This window comes from Vipera berus (assembly GCF_964194415.1).
Source record: "Vipera berus genome assembly, chromosome: 7".
Taxonomy (NCBI): Eukaryota; Metazoa; Chordata; class Lepidosauria; order Squamata; family Viperidae; genus Vipera; species Vipera berus.
In genome coordinates this window covers 76,515,732-76,539,067 of record NC_138209.1, presented here as the reverse complement: position 1 = coordinate 76,539,067, position 23,336 = coordinate 76,515,732, and the positions used below count along the sequence as shown (strand labels likewise).

At 42.2% G+C, this 23,336-nt stretch overlaps 1 protein-coding gene across 6 annotated transcripts in view; it reads right to left on the bottom strand.

Annotated features, from left to right (window-relative positions):
- Window positions 1-2,091: 2,091 nt before the first annotated feature.
- The window catches only part of N4BP2 (NEDD4 binding protein 2), a 32,844-nt gene continuing 11,599 nt past the window's right edge, over window positions 2,092-23,336 (bottom strand). For 3 of the 6 annotated variants that reach the window (XM_081333140.1, XM_081333142.1, XM_081333141.1), the window contains exons 6-18: window positions 22,680-22,768; window positions 21,388-21,464; window positions 20,492-20,650; window positions 17,343-19,513; window positions 16,414-16,499; window positions 15,110-15,155; window positions 13,676-13,908; window positions 11,017-11,135; window positions 10,779-10,914; window positions 9,365-9,553; window positions 7,876-8,044; window positions 7,362-7,485; window positions 2,092-4,356 (exon numbers count right to left, since the gene is read on the bottom strand). In XM_081333140.1, the coding sequence (XP_081189266.1) occupies window positions 4,311-4,356; window positions 7,362-7,485; window positions 7,876-8,044; window positions 9,365-9,553; window positions 10,779-10,914; window positions 11,017-11,135; window positions 13,676-13,908; window positions 15,110-15,155; window positions 16,414-16,499; window positions 17,343-19,513; window positions 20,492-20,650; window positions 21,388-21,464; window positions 22,680-22,768 (3,644 nt within the window). In that variant the 3' untranslated portion in view covers window positions 2,092-4,310. Of the gene's footprint in view, window positions 4,357-7,361; window positions 7,486-7,875; window positions 8,045-9,364; window positions 9,554-10,735; window positions 10,915-11,016; window positions 11,136-13,675; window positions 13,909-15,109; window positions 15,156-16,413; window positions 16,500-17,342; window positions 19,514-20,491; window positions 20,651-21,387; window positions 21,465-22,679; window positions 22,769-23,336 lie in introns of those variants that run through there. The other 3 variants (XM_081333143.1, XR_014027153.1, XM_081333144.1) reach the window with 3 other exon arrangements.

The following is a 23,336-nucleotide window of genomic DNA, read 5'->3' as shown; positions in this document are numbered from 1 at the left end:
AAAAAATACATGTGCTAACAACCAAGCAATATATATATATATATCAAAAAGGAATTAGATAAGATCGTACTGCAATACTGGATGTTTCATCAATGCACCTTTTTTGCACCATTAATGCAAAATTATTTTCTCTCCAGTACTTCTTCTCTCAAGAGGATTACTAATTATTTTGAACACTCACTTGCAATCTAGGTCCACATGAATAAATATTAGTATGTGATATAAATAAGCACATACATTTGTTTCCAAAACTGGCAATCATATCAAAGGTTGCTGAGATTGCAAGTGTTATAGAAGCTATGTATGTGGTCACTTATTCATACCAATCCACGGGAAAAGAGGATGTAAATTAGCATATGTATTTCGCTTCAGATTGTAGCTTTTATTCAGCATTATAATGCAAATTCTTCTCCATAAAGGCAATAAACATCTGTGAAATTTAACAGCACACATTTCACGCTAATAATATTTATTCACAATTATATCTGTTGGGAAAAAAAGGGCCGGGGAGGCTTTATTTTCCATAGGCACTTCTAAATAGAAACAACTATATCCTGAGAAATATTTTCCCCCAATAAGAGAGCCGGTATTGCAAATCTTGCGTCGTAACTAAAATCCCTACCTCATTAGAAGTTTTTGCAGGTTAATCTAAAATAAGTTTGTTAATAAAAACGGGTATAGAAAAAGTTATTTTTCTCCTCAACTGAAGACTGAGGAAAAATCTTCAGGTATTACAATTTTAATGCTGCTTTTACTGCAGCCCAGTGAAGTATTAATATAATTATGGGAATGTTGGGAACCTCTTTTTTAAGAGTAGACTTCCCTTAATATCTTTGCAGATTTCAATGACTAACTATAGCGTACATTTTTTTCTTCAGTTTTTAAATCCCAGTTTTATTTGTGTAATTGTCTTCTAAACTTTTTGCAGACTATTTGAACAATACAAAACAAACATGGCTAGCCCCTCTTGAAGGATTTGCACAACAGGACATTCTAAATATCAATCATTATAAATGATTTAATTTCCTCGATATCCAGAAAAAAATTTCTGCCATACATTTTGGCATATTAAAAATAATTCACATAGATTCCCCCCACCCCATATTTAGTTTTCCATTACAAAAGTTACTTCTGGGCCTATGTGATGTGTGCAATCAATGTTATTCAGACTACAAGATGTAGTATTTCGTTAGAAACATGTAAGTCCAGATTGTAGAGGCGTTGTTTCATCAATTACATTAATGAAGCAAGCAGATATCTAAATATCTTTTTTGTTGAACACACACGCATAACCGAGATTTACAAACTGTCACATCGTTTCTCAATGAAGGAGGGCCAACGGAGGCAACAAATTATCTTAATCAGACATTTTCCACCATATGCTCTAACTACAGCCAACTATCCTGGTTTTCAAACCTAGAAAATAGTTGATCTGTAAAATTATTTGTCTCTCCCCCGGTAACTCCCTACATTTCTCAGACAAAAGGCAATGGGGAGTTGTCTTCTGATTGATAGTGGGTGGGAGAATGTTCTGTCGTAGTCTGTGACAAGAAAAGTTACAATTTTTTTTTAAAAAAAGATTTAGCCCTGGGAGGACAGACCCCTGTCCCCAAGCTTACAGTAATAAAAAGCAAGCAAACTCCAACTAAGGTGGGGGGGGGAAATGTACAATAAAAACATAACACACTCTGGCAGGCTGAATTTTTGAAGCTGTCAATATGCCCCTGGCGTTGTGGGGGAAAACGGGAATCGGCTCCCGATTCCTGTGGAATGAGAGATTCATCGTGGGCAGAAACGTAGAGCCACGTCGACGACCGTTGAATCTGGTGGAAAAACGTCTCATTCCTCCCGACGGAAACACGGTTCTTAATCCGATCCGGGTGATGAGGTGGTCCTAAAGTGTCCACCTTCCCTCAAAGCATCTCGAGTGAAACAATTTGAAGTTGTTCCAAAAGAGGACCTACATGGGCCTTCAAGGTGAACAACAAGGACTCTAGTCCAGGGGTAGGCAACCTCGGCTCTTTTATGACTCGTGGACTTCAACTCCCAGAATTCCTGAGTCAGCTATGCTGACTCAGGAATTCTGGGAGTTGAAGTCCACGAGTCATAAAAGAGCCGAGGTTGCCTACCCCTGCCCTAGTCCCTTTGGAGGAACATCTGGGATCATGCTCAGAATACATCCACCAGGAAAAAATAAGTCCCAGGAGGAACGGTTACTCACACGCTTCCTTCCCTTTTTTTTTTCTTCCTGGGGGAGCCATCCTTGAAGTGCACGCAGGAGCCCTGCCCTCCATTATCTACTTGTGAAGCCTCCGTTAAATAGCAGAAGGACTTTCTAGCTTCTCCCGCTGTGGATTAAGGCAAGGCCAGATGGGAATGGGGAGCAATAATTACCTCTATCTGCCTTGCAACTCTTTATCAGAGCAAGTGGGGGGAAAAAGCAAAATTGAGTGACAGGATGCCCTTAACCATATTATATTCAAGTTAATTTGTCCTATAACCCTTGCCCAAACGAGGGTAAGACAGTCCCAGATTCTAGGACACGTTTTAAAATAATCTATTTCAAATCTGGAATTTGATGAGATAATACTGCTTGCCTTTTATTCCCTTCCTGTTCTTCGTTCCGTATTTTACTGAAATGCCCTTTTAAAAGATCTGAAAAATATCTGAAATTCATAATACGGGCTTGCGTTAAAATCTGCACACACACATATATATAGGTTTTTTTTTAAAAAAGGAAAAAGCTTAGTGAAAAGAGAGAAGTGTTTGAAAGAAAATTGCCGCTCAAAGAGAAACATAAAATTGCACGTTCGGTTTTCCTCAAGGAAGTAATAAATGATCTTAATTTCTTCCCGCATTTTTCTTAATTGTCTCAGTAGAGAAGAACTGAATATCGTGGCAGAAATTCAGCTTTGGTATCACATTCCCATTCAGAAACGTGTTTTTAAAAATACCATTAACAGTCACATATTCCCTTCAGCAATCTCATGTTTTTTTTTAACCCATATCAAATGTACAATTACATTACTTCTTAAGATTATTATTTTTTTTAAAAAAAACAGGTCACAAAGATTCCACCAAGACCTGCACAGATGCACCGTAATGCTTTGGCTTCCCAGATGCTAGTTCGATAAGACCAGTGTAAATTCATAGCAAAATGACCAAGAAAAAAAAAATCAGCCGATGCAGAATAATCGGAATAGCTGCCATAGGAGTCTTTCACTTGTGTTCCACTTAATGACATGAGTTATGTGCTCAGAGCTGGTCGTCTTCTCTATGCTGTCATACAAGAGATGCTGGTGAAAGGGTCGTTTTTATGGGGTTAGGACAAGAGAATGTGGGGTTTCCTTATAAACTCCATTCCAGAAAGTATTGGCAATAACCATTCCAGGCTGGAGTTTTGCTGGCATCTCTAGAAGCTCAAATGCAGAGATAATACCTGAATAAAACACTTACCTATTCTTTGTTCAAATGCTTATTGCACTTACGGCGGATCTTAATATTTATAATCAGCTCGGCCTGCTCATGTTGAGTTCTGTGGGAATATCAAAAGGCTCCCCAGCAGTGAATTATCTTTGCAATAACAGGGCTTCCTGATCCTAGCAAATGATGCTTATCAAAATAAGCAGTCAAGACCAAACCTCTAAATGAATAGGGCCTTGCCTGTTCTTTCTCATCACATTTTTACTGTCCCATCAGTCAGCATGTCGATGCATTAGGGAGATGAGGAGAAAAGATCTGAAAAGCTGAGACGCAAGCTACGACCTTTTTTTTCCTGCCCTGAAAAATAAATGCAACCCCCCCCTTTTTTTCCCTCCCTCTTTCGGAAGTGAGCCAAGGATTCTTGGGAAAAACACACAGGAGGCCAAACCATCGTTGGCTAGTTATAAGCCAAAACCTCGTAAGAGTCCTAAAAGCATCCGATGTAAGCTCAGTCAGAATTTCAAGAATTGTTTTAAAATGGAATAGAGACCTTTAAAAAAAAAGCACTATATTCCAGATGTTTAGGGATATTTGTTAAATGAAAAAGGCAGAGTTTTTTTCCGATTGGAACCTTTTGCTTCCCTTTGGAAAAACTGGGGAACTTCTCGATAAGCAGAAGGCTTATAAAAGTACTTCTCATTGAAACGCAGACGGAAGGATTTGGTAAGGGGAAAAAAAAACACACCGACACAAACCCCTGTTGACGGTTAAGCCCTTTCCACTGAAACATTGCCTTTGACAGGAGCACACTTAATCCCGTTAAAAAACGTGAAGTTGTTTCTGCTTCGGCAAGATCAGCTTTTCCAATCCTCTCGGGGACTTCCTTTTTATTCCAGCAAGATTTTAAAACAGCCCGACTTTATTTCTGTGAACCTGGAGAACAGGAAGAGATTGAGCTGAAATCCGTTCTGAATAAATGTTAGGCATATGGAGATAGCCTACAACGTTGGGTTGAAAATATATTAACCATGATGTTGTGACTTTTAAGATGTTAATTGGCCAATGGGTGTGTAAGTGTTTGCATGACCATAAGAGGGAGCTAGGAACGTAGCTTCTTTCTCTCTGAATTCACTGCTCTCTACTATTACTGTTTTTGCTCTGTTTTGCTGTACTATTGGTTTACTACTGTGATAAACCTGAACTGTGTATGGGCCTCTGGACCGGTAAGAAGACTTTGCATTTTGGATTACTCCTTGGACTGTTGCTATTGTGTATGACCTGGCCTGTTTATTTTTAACCGTGCATTTTTGTTCTTACACCACCTCAAAGTAAAATACTTTTTGCTTTCACAACTCAGTGTACTCTTGTGGTTACTGTGTGACTCTTACTACACTTGATCTTAGCCAAAAGGCCAAGAAGCGATTTGTGGTTACTGTGTGACTCTTATTTTTATTTTTTATTTTAATTCCATTTATATCCCGCCCTTCTCCGAAGACTCAGGGCGGCTTACAAGCTTAGCAGTAGCCTTCATTCTATGTATATGCCTGCTTACTGCTCTCAGTACCCTTCCTTGTCTGTGCAACTCCTTGATAGCACAAGGAGCCCTCTGCACAACAATTCCTTAACAATAATTACCTTAGGTTGAATTCAAACAACTGAACAGAAGGAACAAAGCTATCGTCCCCTCTTGTTCCGATTATAATGTTATAACGAAACGTCTCTGGCTTCCATGAAGGAGAAGCTGTTGAGGGCAGGACCTAATTTTTAGATTAAGTTTCATTATCTGGATTGGGGTGTTGTTGGGTGTGGGGGTTGTTTTTTTTTGGTGACCATGGATACCGTTGGCATTTTTCAAAACGTGTCATAGGCGCAGTGGCTCTCGTGCAGAGAAAGACCAGATGGTGAAAAAGGCTGCCAGGAACACTTCACATCCCAATATCGATACAGGTAGAGTCACAACGAAGCCCGGCATTTCTGTGGCTAAGTGAGGCATTTCTTAAGTGAGTTTTGCCCCATTTTTACGACTTTTCTTGCCACAGCTGTTAAGTGAATCACTGGCAGTTGCTACGTTAGCTTACAGAGATGTTAAGTGAATCTGGCTTCCCCGTTGAGGCGGCTTTGCAACAGGGGATCATGTGACCCCGGGGTGTGTGTGTTAGGCATATGGTGATAGGCTACAATGTTGGGTTGAAAATATATTAACCATGATGTTGTGACTTTAAGATGTTAATTGGCCAATGGGTGTGTAAGTGCTCTCATGGCCATAAGAGGGAGCTAGGAACGTAGCTTCTTTCTCTCTCTGAATTCACTGCTCTCTCTACTATTACTGTTTTGCTGTACTATTGGTTTACTACTGTGATAAACCTGAACTGTGTATTGACCTCTGGACCGGTAAGAAGACTTTGTATTTTGGATTACTCCTTGGACTGTTGCTATTGTGTATGACCTGGACTGTTTATTTTTGACCGTGCATTTTTGTTTTTACACACCACCTCAAAAGTTAAATACTTTTTGCTTTCACAACTCAGTGTACTCTTGTGGTTACTGTGTGACTCTTACTGCTCTCAGTACCCTTCCTTGTCTGTGCAACTCTTTGGTAGCACAAGGACACCTCTGCACAACAATTCCTTAACAGTGTGTGTCATAAATACGAATCAGTTGCCAAGCGTCTGAATTTCGATCACATGACCATGGGGATGCTGCAATGGTTGTAAGTGTGGAAAACGGTATGAGTCCCTTTTTCGAATGGTCACTAAACGAACTGTTGTAAGCTGTTTGTAGTATTACCCTCCTCTATATGTTTTCTGGCAAAGAAGGAAGGAGAAAAGCAAGATAAAAATATTGGCAGGCGTCTTCTTTTGGAGATAAAACACGTGGCTTTCTGCTTTGTTGGGGCCAAGGACTGCTTTTCTGAAATGAAGGGAAGAAGGCCATTCTCCATTGAAATTCTGTCGCTTCCAGCTCAAATGCTTGGAAAACTCTCTCTCCCTCTGCCGTTTTTTAAAATTATTTGGGGACAAGGGTTCAAGCTAGCCTCCCGCATCCAATTTGAATGGAGACCTCCTTTCAGTTCGATATGCCTGGCTGAATGGGCAAAGTGTCCTCAACCATCAACCGATCTATTAAAATACCCAGCATCCAAGGTTCACCATCTCCGCCATCCCTGCCTCTTTAGCAAGTTTTAAATCACCAAAAAACATTTATTCCGTATATTGGAGCTGCTTGGAATAACCACACGCAATTATAAAAAGCTAGGTTTCATTTAAAAAAAAAAAAAAGGTTGGGACGACACGAATCGTTCCGGCGCTTTTATGGATGCTCTTGAGGCGGGTGTGCTTTCTGAATGCTCACTGCCTCCCTTTGAAAAACAGGAATAACCTTCAAAAGTTAGTCAAGATACGGTATGATGGAGATCTCTTACACACGAAGGAATAAAAACAACAACCTCCCCTTGGTTTTGCCCAAGCTCTTTGCACTGCTCAAATATTTCAATTACTATAAAATTAAAAAAACAAAACTCTTCCTTCAGATGTAACAGAGAATTTCAACATGAAAACAGAAACAACCAGAGACAGTAAATACTAGGGGGAAAAGAGAGGAAACATTTAATGCAATTGTTTGAGATCTGCACTAAAGATATTTGTACGTTACTGAATTATTGACCAACTCAGTCGCCACGTTGCCTTTCAAAATACTTAAATGTAAAACTAGAAAACCAAGAACATTTTCTTTTAAAAAAAAAGGTCGTAAAATGGGGCAAAACCCATTCAACAACTGTCTCACTTAGTGACCGAAGTTTTGGGCTCAACCGTGGTCGAGAACCACCTGTACAGACTCACCCAGACTATCCATTTAGTCTTTCTAGAGAACAATGCACCAGTCCTGAAGCGGTTCAACGTCGACTGCCGATTTTCAGCGACGAGACGCTGAGGACTCACCTGAACTTGTGGCTGGTGAGGTATTTCATAACTGCTGGCTTGATCCGGGCAACGCCTCCTTGGCTATGGTTTCCCCTTCCGGTGATCACGTAGAGATACGGTATGCCACCTGCTAGGCTGTACTCTGTTTCACAAGAAGGATAAATGTTCTCTCTCCAGAGATTCGGCATTTAAAAAAAAACAAGAAGTTCAGAGACTCGAACATGGCAATTTTGAAGATTCCCCACCAATTCGTGAAATGCAAATGCCTGTTTGCGATAAACCAGCTTTTTCAACCCAGTTCAACCTATTCTGATCGGGATCTGCTTCCGTTTGGCTACCGAATAACCTCTGAACAAAAGGGCGAGAATGAAAAGCCAGATGTTTGAGAGGCAAAGCAAGTATCTGCTTTTAACTGCCTCCAGACCACAGCTCTGCCATGGCAGTGAATTTCAACCGTATTTCATCGTCTTTGATTCCCATGTTTGTTCTGCGGAAGGATTGATCTGTTTTACATAGAAAAGAGGACTCTTACCTGTGGTTTTCTCCTGAAGCACTCTGGAGAGATGACCCAAAGCTTCGTCCACGTGTAGACCGTGAAGGTCCAAAAGGTTTATAGGCAGCTTTGAAGCGTTGACTTTCTCGAAGATTTGCTGAGCCGCGTCTTGATTCGCTTCTTTCATCTTCTGCTCGTGAAGCTGGCCCTTCGGCCAAACACACAATTGAGAAACCTCAGCACAACGCTGGCTACGGGGAGCACAAGCAAAGAGCGGAGCCCTCACAGCAGCGGGAGGCCACCTTGGCTCTTTGATGACTCGTGGACTTCAACTCCCAGAATTCCTCAGCCAGCCACGCTGCGGGGGAAAGGGAGAGGTTTCCAAGCCGTGCCATGCTGGCTCAGGAATTCTGGGAGTTGGAAGTGGGCTATATTTGGCAATGTTGTTTCATAAGGAATCCAGAATTTTGTTCAAATGACGAAACGAGGCATCGTTCTGTCGGGATGCAAGTTCACCCTACCCCCCTACCCCCAACATGCGTGCATCCGATTTTGTACTACACATCCAGAAAGGGTAGATTTATTTACACGTTCGATATATACCGGTTCTGCCGAAGTGGTGCAAACCGGCTGAATCCCACCACTGTCTGGACCGAGGGGTAGGCAACCTTGGCTCTTTTATGACTCGTGGACTTCAACTCCCAGAATTTGTGAGCCAGCGTTGGGGAACTACGGCTCCTTTATGACTCGTGGACTTCAACTCCCAGAGTCCCTGAGCCAGCCATGCTGCTGGGAAAGGGAGAGGTTTCCAAGCCGAGCCATGCTGGCTGAGGAATTCTGGGAGTTGAAGTCCACGAGTCATGAAGGGGCCAAGGTCGCCTACCCCTGTCTCACAGTGTCTCAGAACTGTGAGGTGAGTCTTTGGACCACCCAGCAAAGAGGATCCTGATCTGTTTCAGGAAGCTGCCGATCCACCTAACTGTATGAAGCAGGAATAGGAAGAAGGGAGGGAGGAAGGGAGGAATGAAAAAGAGAGGAAATGATACATCACACGGTATTCTCTGTGACTGAATACAAAGAGCAACTGACAATGGATACAGGTAGTCCTTAACTTACGATCACAATTGAGCCCAACATTTCTGTTGCTAAGTGAGAAATTTGTGGAGTGAATTTCACCCCATTTGATGACTTTTCACTCAACAGCGGGGGCGAGAAAGGTCGTAAAATGGAGCAAAACACATTTAACAACTGTCTCACTTGGCAACAGAAATTTTGGGCTCAGCTGCGGTCGTAAGTAGAGCACGACCTGTATTTTATCGGATCTTCGATGCTAGCCGCCGCGAAACCACGGCAGGGAAGGGAGGAGGACAGTATCCATTTTTAAAATAATTTTTGGAGAGACACCGAATTGCAACGCTTGAAAAACCACGTCCTGTTTCCTCAGCGTTCACCGTGCAATCGGTGACTTTCCGGAATGGGTGTCTCTGTGCTGAAATGCTGCTTCATCCTTGGTTAAAATAAGTTTTACCTGTTGCACGTAAAACGCTGCTACGGGCTTCATCCCCATGCGATAGGCTTCTCCGGCTTTCCGCAGACATTCCTGTCTTTGCTGCTGGTGAAGAAACGCCTCAGCCCTGAAGTCCTCGTAGCCTGGATACTGAGTGTCTTGGAATGCCTTCTCGCTCAGGATGTCTTCCAGTTCTTTAGTCTTCATAGCCTGGGATTGAAAAGTGAGGGGCTTGGACACAACTCAAGGCAAAGCTTATGGGCCTAGCTGAAGGGCAACCGAGAAGAAGCTCCTCCTCCATCATCCCGTGGAAAGTGAGCTTCGCTTAGTACTGACAGAAGAATGTATTTGAAGAAATAAGGTAAAGGTAAAGGTTCCCCCACACATGCATGCTAGTCGTTTCCAAATCTAGGGACCAGTGCTCATCTCCGTTTCAAAGCCGAAGAGCCAGCGCTTGTCCGAGGACGTCTCCGCCATGACTAGACGCCAAAGGTGCACAGAACACTGTTACCTTCCCACCGTAGTGGTCCCTATTTTTCTACTTGCATTTTTTTCGTGCTTTCGAACTGCTAGGTTGACAGAAGCTGGGACGAGTAACAGGCGCTCACTCTGCTACGCGGCACTCGGGATTTGACCCGCCAAACTGCCGACCATCTGATCGACAAGCTCAGCATCCTAACCCACTGAGCCACCGCGTCCCTTATATTTGAAGAGATATATTTGTACAAATGAAGGCAAATATGTGTGTCCCGGGATAACATTGCAGGATTCTATCTATTTGTAGCTCAGGGTTGAACTGCGGGGTCCTCGGTGCTCTCTGAGCTTGATGGTTTTCTTGCAGACGTTTCATGACCCAACCAGGCAACAGCATCAATGCTGAAGGGGTATTGCGGAGGGGAGGAAGAGGAAGGAGGGACTGTGGGTCCTTCATGCTCTTTGAGCTTGGTGGAGGAGGATGACTATGGGGTCCTTGGTGCTCTCTGAACTTGGTGGTTTTCTCGCAGACGTTTCATGACCCAAATAAGTAACACCATCAGTGCTAGAAGGGAGTGGGTTTTGCTCTCTGTTTCTATACAGGTGGCTTGCCCTGTCAATGTTGTGGGAGTGTTCTTGGTGGTGTCTTGATTAGGGTATTGTTTATTGAGTTTGTAGTCCCTTGACTGGGGTACTGTTTACCCCTTGATCTTAATTCTCTGCTTCTCTGGGTGCCGATTGCCGGTCGGGAGGACTTGTGATCTTTGGGGAGTTTCGATCGTGTCATTTGGCACGTAGATATCGTTACCCTGTTTGCGCAATGAAACCTCGGCGAGAAAACAGCCAAGCTCGGGCGAGCATTGAGACACACACACACACACACACACCCCGCTTCGCTTAAGTCTTTGCAAAGCCACTTTCAGAAAACAGACTTGCAACGGTTCTGCCAAACGGCTTTTACCTTTTTCTCTCGGGTCTTGGCGGCGTTGCCAGGAGACCGCGTGGCGTTCTGTGCAGGTTCTTTCGCTATCACCGTTTTTATGGGATCGGCCTCGAGAACGCTATTGAGAAACTGGACAGTTTGTTCCAGGGAATAACTGACAAATTGGAAAGCAACAACAACAACACAAGGAATCATTTCAGGCAGGGATAGCTTTCACGTAGCCGACGCCCATCCATATTACGAAAGGGAAACTCACTTGCAATCCTTGAAGATGTCCGTCAAAAAGTTTGCGCTAATGGTCGGGAATAACTCCAAAAGTTGTTTTTCCTTCAGCTTAGCGGCGCAGTCTTTTTTAGCAATGCAGGGGAAAGGTTTCTACCCCGTGAAAAGAAAAAGAGAGGAAAAAAATTTCTATCTAGGAAAGTGTTTCCTCTAAAAATACAGCGCAAAAAAATAAACCACATATTATTGTATTTTTGCAGTACCTGTTACCATATCTGCTTGCATATAAGCCTGGCTGCGTGTGAGCCAAACCTCGAGTTTTTAAACAAAAGCATCACTCATGGGGTAAGCTGCCATGAATTTTTCATGGAATTTTGTGTTAAAAATTTGACTTATCCACAGATCCACAGGGGAAATATGGGCACTGAACTTTTAAAAAGTACCATCATATATACTGGGGCACAGATGAGAGGAACCTGATCTTTGGATTGCATTATTGACACCCCAAATTCTTGCCTTGCCCTTAAGTATACAAGCAGATCTCAGCTGAGCCCCAAATTTCCACTGCTAAGTGAATTTTACGACCTCCCGTGCCACCGTTGCTAAGTAAATCAGTGCAGTTGTGAAGACAGTAACCCAGTTGTTAAGTGAATCTGGCTTCCACCTTGACTTTGCTCATCAGAAGGTCGCAAAAGGGGATGACAAGAATCCGGGACACTGCGACGGTCATAAATATGAGTTTGTTTATTTATTTATTTATGGGATTTATATCCCGCCCTATCTCCCGAAGGACTCAGGGCGGCTAACAACAAAACATATAATAAGTACAGAAATCAAGATAAAAATAAAATTAAAATCATCTGTGCAATAAATTAAAATTAAAAATTAAAAAATAAGTTAAAAATTCTAAATATAATTAATTAAAATGCCTGTCAGTCTAGGTCAGCCTGGTGGAAAAGGAGTGTTTTGAGGCCGCGGCGAAAGTTGCCCAATGTCTGAATTTGGATCCTCGGACCGTGGGGGTGCTACAATGGTCGTGTGAAAAACAGTCATTTTTTTTCCAGTGACGTCGTAACTTTGAACGGTCACTAAACAAACCGTTGCAAATTAAGGACTACCTATAAGGTAAAAGGTAAAGGTTCCCCCGCACATGCGTGCTAGTCGTTTCCGACTCTAGGGGCCGGTGCTCATCTCCGTTTCAAAGCCGAAGAGCCAGCGCTTGTCCAAGGACGTCTCTGTGGTCATGTGGCCGGCATGACTAGATGCCAAAGGCGCACGGAACGCTGTTACCTTCCCACCGTAGTGGTCCCTATTTTTCTACTTGCATTTTTACGTGCTTTCGAACTGCTAGGTTGGCAGAAGCTGGGACGAGTAACAGGCGCTTGCTCTGCTAGGCGGCACTCGGGATTCGACCTGTCAAACTGCCGACCTTCTGATCGACAAACTCAGCGTCCTAACCCATTGAGCCACCGCATCCCTTATAGGACTACCTATACTGTCCTTTTAAAAAATATTCCCATATATGCTGCCCAGCCAGAGATAGATGAACCTGATCTTTTGAGTGTTTTTCGGCAAAATGTTTAGCTTGTCCAGGAGTAGATAACAGTAGTTCTAACACTCGATACAGTGATACAATATTTAAGGCGCTGCCCTAGCGCCTTAGGGATCTGGGTTCAAAACACTCTGAGCCACATGGACTCCTCAGGGTGCTTTAAGCCACGTAGTTCTTGGGTCAACCATCCCGCCCCGCAGGGTCGTTTTGAGAAAAAACAAGAGGGGAAGCATTACGACTTTGCCTGTGAATTCTTGGGGGAGAAGTGGGATATATTTGGCAATGTTGTTTCATAAGGAAACCATACTTTTGTTCAAATGACGAAACAATGCATCGTTCTGTTTGGATGCAAGTTCGCCCCACCCCCCTACCCCCCAACATGTGTGCATCCGATTTCGTGCTACACATCCCGAAAGGGTAGATTTATATTACGATCCACGTTCTATATATACCGGTTCTGCCGAAGTGGTGCAAACCGGCTGAATCCCACCACTGTCTGGACCGAGGGGTAGGCAAGCTTGGCTCTTTTTTATGACTCATGGACTTCAACTCCCAGAATTCCTGAGCCAACATGGCTCAGCTTGGAAACCTCTCCCTTTCCCCTCAACATGACTGGTTCAGGAATTCTGGGAGTTGAAGTCAACGAGTCATGAAAGAGCCAAAGTTGCCTACCCCTGGCCTATACACTAAACCAGGGGTCTTCAAACGTGGGCCTTTTATGACTTGTGGACTTCAACTCCCAGAATTCCTGAGCCAGCATGGGGGGAACTATAGCTCTTTTATGACTTGTGGACTTCAACTCCCAGAATTCCTGAGCCAGCATGGGGGGAACTATGGCTCTTTTATGACTCGTGGACTTCAACTCCCAGAATTCCTGAGCCAGCCATGCTGAGGGAAAAGGGAGAGGTTTCCAAGCTGAGCCATGCTGGCTCAAGAATTCTGGGAGTTGAAGTCCACAAGCCATAAAAGAGCCAAGGTTGCCTACCCCTGGTCTGGACCCTACTGGGAACCAGAACAGGGAACACAACACTCCAAAACACTGGGAGACCGGCAGCCGGGTTATTGGGACAACTATCGCAACAGAGCTTAGGGTGAGACATACGGGAAATACATGGAGCAGAAGCAGCAAGCGGTACTGTACCAGAGTTAGTTTTTCCTGCAGAGCTATTTCTTCAGACATGATCTCCCGAAGCGAAACTTTCGGAGTGGGGACGTTCCAATGGTCCATGTAAGGGAAAACCTCGGAAGCCGCCGAGCTTTCAGTCGACGCCGCTGCAGGTGAACTTTCCTGCTCCCGCCCTTGAAAGTCAGGAGCGTACCGGGAAAGTGCGCCATCCACTTGGCCCTGGCACAGTTGCTCAAACAGCCTGGGATCTTTGGAACAAAGAACAACCGAAAGTGAAATGACATTTTACTTACTTACTTACTTATTTTATTTATTTAAAAAAAGAGGTTCTTCAAAAAATGGTATAGGGTTTCCTGCCTGAGCAGGCGGTTGGACTAGATCAGAGGTTCCTGACCTTTTGGGCACCAGGGACCGCTTCCGTGGAGAGAGGTTTTTTCCACGGACCGGAGAGTGCGTGGTTTTGTGTGCTGCCTGCATCCCGTGGATGGGGCTTTGCTTGTTTTGTGTGGACCGGTTGGATAAGCTAAATATTTTGGATGCCGAAAAGCGCTGAAAAGATCAGGCTCACCTATCTGTGACAGGGCAGCATATATGGAAATATTTTTTAAAAGGACAGTATAGGTAGTCCTTAATTTACAACAGCTTCTTTAGTGACCGTTCAAGGTTACAACGGCACTGAAAAAAAAAGACTGTTTTTCACACGACCGTTGCAGAAATCCCCACAGTCAGAGGATCAAAATTCAGACCCTGGGCAACTGACTCATATTTATGACCGTTGTAGTGTCCCGGGTTCACGTCATCCCCTTTTGCGACCTTCTGACAAGCGAAGTCAAGGTGGAAGCCAGATTCGCTTAACAGCCGGGTTACAATCTTCACAACTGCACTGATTTACTTAACAACGGTGGCACGGAAAGTGGTAAAATGGGGCAAAACTCAATAACTTTCACTTAGCAGTGGACATTTGGGGCTGCGCTGTGGTCGTAAGCCGAGGGCTACTTGTAGGCTTATGGGTAAGGCAAGAATTTTCGGGGTCAAAATGCAATCAAAAGCCCGCGCTTCAAGCTAATTGGGGAATGTGATTTATGACTGTTAATTGAAGGAGGGAAATTATACTTTGTTACTTTGTATCCAAGGGAGGGAAATGTACTTTTTGGGTACAACTATGTAGTGCCGATACTTTGTTTCTCGAATAAAAGATTCTTTAAGGTAAACGATGCCTCAAAGTTCCTTTGAAGGGTTTCATCCACCATGACAGTGTGGACTTCAACTCCCAGAATTCCCCAGCCAGCCATGCTGGCTGGGGAATTCTGGGAGTTGAAGTCCACACCTCTTAAAGTTGCTGACACTGAGAAACACTGGTAACAGGAGCAAGCACAGAAGGAAGCAAGATCTTTGCAATGGTAGATGTTAAGAACAGAAGAACCGTGATTCATTGAAGACAATACTTACTCTCTTCAAAAAGTTTGCACAATTCTTCTTCTCTCCTCTGACGCTTCTAAATCAAAACATTGATAATACATCGTGAGTACCAATAGTACACTTAGGACTGCCATTATTTTGCCAGCGCCACTAAAATCTTCAGTCAAGAGTCTTAATGATTATCCTCCGTTTGCACTTACATCCCAGAGGGAAGGACGAGAAACAACGGTTGGAAACTGATCAAAGAGAGAAGCAACCTGCAACTAAGGAGAAACTTCCTGACAGTGAGGACAATCAACCGGTGGAACAGCTTTGCCTCTAGAAATCGTGGGCGCTCCATCCCTGGAGGTTTTTAAAAAGAGACTGGACATTCACCTGTCTGAGACATTATAGGTTCTCCTGCTTGAGCAGGGGGCTGGACTAGAAGACCTCCAAGGTCCCTTCTAGCTCTATTCTATTCTATTCTAATTTTGTATTCCTATTCTATTTTGTATTTCTATTCTATTCTATTCTATTCTATTCTATTCTATTCTATTCTATTCTATTCTATTCTAATTTTGTATTCCTATTCTATTTTGTATTTATTTTTTTTCTATTCTATTATTCTATTCTATTCTATTCTAATTTTGTATTCCTATTCTATTTTGTATTTATTTTTATTGTATTCTATTCTATTATTCTATTCTATTCTATTCTATTCTTAATTTCATTATTCTATTCTATTCTATTCTTAATTTCACTATTCTATTCTATTCTATTCTATTCTATTCTATTCTATTCTATTCTATTCTATTCTATTCTATTCTATTCTATTCTATTCGGAACCTTGGAGGTCTTCTAGTCCAGCCCATAGATAGATATATATTCTTTCAATCAGAATTTCATTTTTAATGTGCGTCAACGTGTACACAGAAGAAAGTGACAATAAAGATGATCTTATCTCATCTTATCTTAGATTTAAACATGCCCCTCTGGGTTTCTTCCTCAACCAGACTGTTGGCATCCTCAATTGGGGCAGTAATCCTATGACCAACAAATTGAAGCTGAGCCATCTATTGCTCTCCTTGTATGCTTCTTACCTATAGTTGTTGTCTAGAAAAACAACTTACGATGGAAATTCCAAGCTCCATTATGATTGTAAGGCAAGAACTATCTGTACCTATTTTTTAAAGAAATGTGTTTGGACCAAGTGCAATGTAATTGTTCTATAAATTATTGAAATGCTAATAATTTATAGAGCAAGTAAAAAAAAACCATATTCTGTAATATAACACATGCCATTGTAAAAAGTCATGAGCAACAATAAACCTATCGTTTGCATGAAGCTGACTAACCATAATAGATGCTTTCCATTTGTCATGAATTTCTCTGGCCAAATTCAGATCAATATGAACCACATAGTCATCAGGAGTTAGTGATCCTTATGGAAGGAGGGGAAAAAAACGAGATAAAAGTCACATACAAATTTAAAGAGAGTCCCATGGTGTTTAGTTGCATGCTTTTTTTAAATAAGACATATTTTTGTTTTTAAATGTGCCATCTAAATAAAGTGCAAGCATAGAAATGCTATAAACTGAGGGTGTCCAATCTTGGCAACTTTTAAGATCTGCAGACTTCAACTCCCCAGAATTCCCCAACAGTCAGCCAAGACCAAAATCATATTTATTTGTTTTTTCAAATTTCTCTCTGCTGCAATCTCTTGGCAGCTTAGGGTGATAAAAGATGAAATCCAAAATATTTGGATAGCGTTAGATTAGCTACACACTCTAGATTCTGGGCTCTTACATCAGAACAGAGTTGGCTGCTGTAAGGTAAAATAACACTGAAGCTTTTACTACAACCGATTAATCAGTTGCAGTAAACTGATTTACTACAACCTCTTTATAAATTAGCAGCTAGCTAGCCACAGAACAATAAATGTCAGACCCAGGTTAGCAGGCCAAAAATAAACCATGAATTATGAAGAATGACCTACAGTGGCTTAACTCAAAATAAAGGCTTGGAATACTTACATATCATTGCCTAATCTGTACCAACTTCTATTCTTAACCCAGGGGTCCTCAACCTTGGCAACTTTAAGACTTGTGCAAAGCTGGCTGAGGAATTCTGGGAGTTGAAGTCCACAAGTCTTACAAGTTGCCAAGGTTGAGGACCCCTGACTTAAGCTCTTCAGTTTTTTTAAAGGTTAAGATCTGTTAGGTATGTACAATCATGAGTTCCCAGTTCCTAAGGAATTTACTGTTTTATTTCAGTAAATTATTACCTGTATCAACTCCAACAGGTCCAAATATTTCACTTAACTGCATGGCTAATTCTGGAGCTAAGACTAGCTCGAGGCAATCGATGGTCACAGACTTCGAGTGGGACACGGAGTTCTGCAGCTTGACGGTCCCAGGATCTCGTCCGGAGTCGTTCTTTTCTCTTTGCGTCAGAACCGCAACGCTGGGCTGACCCTCCATTTTTCTGCCCTGCTCAAATCGGTCGTTCGCTGCGCTGCTGGAATTGGCTGCTTCCGTTCTTTCCAAATCAGAGATGTCTTCTGGAAATGGGCCCTCCTGAAGGTCTGCGGGAGGCTGGACGTTTCCCACATCACGGGTGGCTTTAGAAGGGCCACCAACTTGGTCACGCGCAGCGACCTCCGTTTCACGAGCCGAAGAGCTACTCTGCGGCTCGTTCTCCGATCGCGTCCTGGAAATTCTCTGCTTTGTTTGCCCATTCAGAGGATCTCCTTCCGGGTCGGAGGAGTCTGTGTGTTCTCCTGTAGCAGGTAACGGATGGATTTTCCCTTCTCCTGAAGAAGAATTTACACCTCTGCCCGCAGGAGGGTCAGAAATGTTTTCACCATTATCACCGAGGGGGACTTTGGCTATTTCGGATGGGTGAGCAATCTGAGAGATCGCAGCCGCTTGAGTAACGGTCACGGAGTCCGCCAGTCTGTCTTCACGTGTCGCATGTCTCTTCAAAGGAAGAGACACGTCAGGAAGCGGAACCTCTGCTTTCTGCAGGCCTTCGACATCGTCTTCTTTGCACAGTTTTTCGGCAGAGTCTAACAGCAGCCCCGTAGCCCAGTCCATATCTCCGTTACACCGTTCGTACAAATCTTTGATGGCGTCAAAGGAAAGAGACCCAAAGAGTTTGCACAAAATGTTGAGGTTCTCCGATTCGTCCACACTCACAAGCTCACTTTCTTCTACATAGGTGCTTCTCTCGTAGGTTGCTTTATAGGGTATCTTTTCTGGACAATCTGGAATGGCTTCAACCCTTTTGGGTACGAATCCGTCGAGTCTGCCATGTAATACTTTTGTATCTTCTGAAAACACAATCTCTCTCTCCAGCCTCCACAGAAGGGCGAAATCCCGTGGTTCTGTCTGTGAATATTTAGTAGCCTCGGACACCACGCATTCCTTGGGTTTTTCTTCGGCCCAGTTGCAGAGAGACAGCACTTCTTCTCCTGGTTTGTTGAGGGCTGAATTGTTGGTAAATGTTAAAGCTAACTTATGATGCTTACGCACTCTTTTATTCAGCACCGGCTTTCTCTCACTAAGAGGTTCCGAAGCTGCGATTTCAGATCCTTCAACATCTGCAGATGTTTCATTTGGCAAAGAGGCTGCGTTCCCATCGTCAATGTCGACCTCGTGTTGACTGTTTCCTAATCCGTCCGACTCGCTCACGTCTGGCTTGGTTATTCTTTTCATTCTGTGTTGTCTTTGCTGCAAAGTTTGGACTGGCCAGTCTCCCACCATCAGCAGTTCTGTTGTATGGACTTCTGTATTAAACTCAGGCATCGACGTGGAAGGAAAGTTACAGTCGTTTTCTTCACATTTATCTTTACGCCTTTCTTCAGAAAGCGGCAGCTCCTGATGACCGTCTGTTAAATCTGATTTTTTATCTTCCCTTGTATTTTTTAATGAATCAAGGGTAGGTGTTGGCATGCTTAAATCTCCTTTGTCCCTTCTGGCCTGTTTGTCTAATCTTTTATTTCTTTTTACCCTTTGCCTCAACGTTTGTTCTACTGGCCAGTCTCCCACAAAGTTCAACGTTTCAGGTTTTGCCGAGTTGCCAGAATTTAGATCTCCAACTTTATTTTGCGTTTCGGGGAATTCTGCCTCTGTTATTTCATGACATGCAGTCGCTTCCATCTGAAGCTTCAACTCACTCTTATTGCCCAAGAGAGTATCATCACGGGAATCCAAGTCTGGTCTTAACCCGGTTTCGAGAATGGATTCCATTTCGATCTCTGCTGGTAAAGCATCGGTGTCCAAGCAGTCTACACTACATTCAGAACTGGATTCTTGCGAATCAGGTCCAGCTCTTCTCTTTTCGTTCTGAAGATTCGGATCTTCTGCCATAACTTCTTCTAAAGCAGCTTTTTCACCTGGATTTAATTCTACACCTTGCAAAGAGGAAGCAAAAGTTTCTTTCTGTTCTTCTTTCCTACAAGACAAATATCTACGTTTTAATGCACACATCGCCGAAGTTTGCTTCTGCTAAAACCTTTTGGGACACAACCTGAAATGGCGTAGGTTAGACCAGAAGGAAGAAGATAAAGCATGTTAAAGGACCGATTAAAAGTCAAAACTATTTCCCTTGGACAATGGGGGATTTTTTGTTGAGATGAAGACTGAACGCTGAAGGAATCGCATACTAAATAACACGGAGATAGCTGGTTTTCCCTTTACGTTTCCTTAAGACTCTAAGCTAAAACCAAGTGGGAGAGACTGCATTGGTTTTGAGCTGGTGGACAGAAAAAAGCCAAGGTATCAATATAAAGATGAGACCATTTTAGCAGAAATAGCCATATCTTTATATTATCTACTGAAATAAATAGGGAGGTCTACAAAGATAAAAGAAATCGACATGAGCGTTGTGCACATTGTTCTATTTTTTTTTCCCTTATTAAAATCTGTCCATCAGATACGGAGATGGTCTACAGCTTTTACAATCATTTCCACAGAATGCTATATACTGCTAAGCTTGTAAGCCGCCCTGAGTCTTCGGAGAAGGGCGGGATATAAATGGAATTAAAATAAATAAATAAAATAAAAAAATACATTTCTTGCTCTGCTAGTGTAGCAAACCAGTCTCAGCTTAGTTTTTTGCTGCTGGAAAAGCGGCAACAGCAAATATCCAGGAAACACAAAATATCAAAGCAAAACGCTATCGTTTCTGCTTCAGGGATTTTATTGAAAACGTTCAGTGAATTGTTCTGAGACTGCCCTGAGTAGGGAACTCCAGCAGGAGCCCTGGATGTGGAATTAAGATAATTGTACTAAACCCCATTCTCTTCTAGCAACGGTTGGCTCACGAAACGTCTTCAGGAAAACTAACAAGGTCAGAGAGCAGTAAGGACCCCAACAATCAGCTTCATATTTTAAGCCAGCTTAAAAACATGGTAGGCACGTTCAAGTTTACCCCTGTCTTTTCTCGCGAGGAAGACCTTCAGCACAGGTTGCAATCGTCTTCGTGTCATCTGAGATTGAAGAATTCAAAATTGAATTAGCAGTCAGGCAGTGTTCATATCGTTCCAACATTCTTTTGATCTTTTCTTTAGATACACCGTGAACATTTCGCCTAAATATCGAAAAGAACAAAATACTTGAGATGCTGCCACCGCAATCAATACAGGCACGTACCGCATGCAATTTTAACACATTTTGAGATTTTTTAAAAAAATTTGTACTACATTTGTTTCACACCGACCTGCAGCATTATCTAATTATCTAATTATCTAATTCTTCTCATGCTCTGGTCTAAGCAAGGGACTTTTCCTTAAAAGTCTTAGGTAGATGACTTCTAAAGCTCTTCCCAAACTGCAAGGAATTGTATTTTTTTTTTACATGATACATAAATAGCCTATTTACTGACTTATTTTAAAGGTAAAAAAAAGGACTGAGCTCTAAATCATCCCCTTTTATATCAGTGAGGAAATAATTAGCCCACAGGAAGATTGGTTGTTCTCACATTTTGTTAATGTCAATGTAAAAAAAATAATACATACTCTTGATGCTGTTAAATAAAAGCCTACTCTCAAAGGTAGCATTTCTCAGCTTAAAAACAAGTACGGTAGTATTGAGAAAATAAAGCTGCCGTTCCTAATGATGCCATGAAATCTTACAATTATCAATTAAAAACTAAGCAAAAAAAATTGAATAGTATTGCAGAAATATAGATAATTTGAATTCAGGCTGAGTAGAAGCTTCCTGCATGCAACTAAGCTGATTCCTAGCTGAGATATGTTTTATTAGTTATTTCTCATTGATGTTACACAGTAATGTTGTTACAGAATTACTACTGTTGCTTATTATTACCTTTCCAATTCTTTGGGTTTAAATTTCCACCATGTATCCGGTTCACGAAATATAACTTTGTATTTGTGTTGCTGAGACTGAAGAAAAAATGTTAAAAAAAAAGACATCGTCACCATCCTACTAGATTCTGTAATAGTTTTGTACTATACAGTATCAACTCGTTGACTCTCAAGGCTCTTTTTTCTATGCATTCAATATGGACTGCGATTGTGTGTGTGTGTGTGTGTGTGTGTGTGTGTGTATGTATAGATAGATAGAAAGATAGATAGATAGATAGATAGATAGATAGATAGATAGATAGATAGATAGATAGATATAGAAGGGATTTTATTATGCTTAAGGTTGATGTTAGTAATATTGATATTAGTAGTGATACTTTGTAAGCCACCCTGAGTCTTCGGAGAAGGGTGGGATATAAATGGGATTAAAAATAAAAAAAAATAAAAAATCTTTGTTTATGTGCAAGCAGCTTTCTAGGTGCTTTATATTGGGAAATTAGTGACATAAAAGCAAATGTTTCATGCTTTAGGTACAGGGGATTGCTTACATGAAAAGAGCATGGTGAGGGGAGGGGGGGGAGAAAGGCGCCGTGGTGGAGCCTGGGTTGTTGTGTACGAGTCATCATTCTAGGAATTATTTTTCCTGTACCTTTTGGTTCCTACTACCAAGACCAGATCTCTTTGTTCTGGAAAGGTATAAAAGGTGGAAGACATCTTTCCCCGGTTGTTGCCTTCATCTCTCTACCAGCCACGAAGAGAGATGTGGCCAGCCAACTCTTATTTTGATCAAAATAAAAGTGGTTTGCTTGCTGAAACCTCGGCGCAGGAGTTTCTTTGGGCTCTTTAAAATTCTTGAGTCATGCTGGGGCAATGGTGAGGCTAAATGTAAAACCTCTATCTATCTATCTATCTATCTATCTATCTATCTATCTATCTATCTATCATCTATCTATCTATCTATCTATCTATCTATCTATCATCTATCTATCTATCTTATCTTTTGAAAGCGGGCATCACAATTCCATTTTTTAATGTGCGCCTGTGTGCTCACAGAAAAAAGTGACAAGAAAGCTTATCTCATGGCTGGCTGGGGAATTCTGGCAGTTGAAGGCCACAGGTCTTAAACGTTGCTAAGGTTGGACACCCTTGAAGCAGCCTCAAGAAATCCCACGAGCGTAGGCTAGACTAGGACATTGAAAATCATCCTTGAAGAAGAAAAGGGCAAATTCTGCGGATACGCTTACCCAGAAAACAATATTCAACATAATACTAAAAAAATTGTGGAATACTAACCAAAGCAACATAAGGCTTCATTTCCCAAGCCTGTGTGTTTGTATTGTCTATGATTATAGGAGTGATCCTTTTCTCAAAGGCTTCTTTGGCTGACAAAACAAATTGAGAAGAAAAAAAAACAACAATCGTAAACTAACCAACAATTTCTGTTACGTATTGCATGATGTTCCTTTTCCGATAATCTGTTTCGTGCTCTCCAGCTTCTGTTTTTGAAGTAATTGCAGTAATTTTTTTTTTAAAAAAAGGCAAAAGGAATAAAAAGAACTCAAATATGTAACATAATTCGTAATTCTCTCGCAGGCAGGACCCTCCTGCCGGATCTGACAGGGTGGGTGGACGCCACTGGGGAGAGATGATCCCCATAAGTAAACATCCCCACCCTATTCCCCTGGGCCGTGATACAGTAGCTTGAATTCCACCCAGAAACATCGTGGTATAACCTATGGAACTCCTGTGTCATATGTGCTGAATGACTGGCACCCGTAATAGCCTGTACCTTCACATTGTGAAGGGACGCGGTGGCTCAGTGGGTTGGGACGCTGAGCTTGTCGATCAGAAGGTCAGCAGTTTGGCGGGTCGAATCCCGAGTGCCGCGTAACAGAGTGAGCGCCTGTTACTCGTCCCAGCTTCTGCCAACCTAGCAGTTCGAAAGCAGGT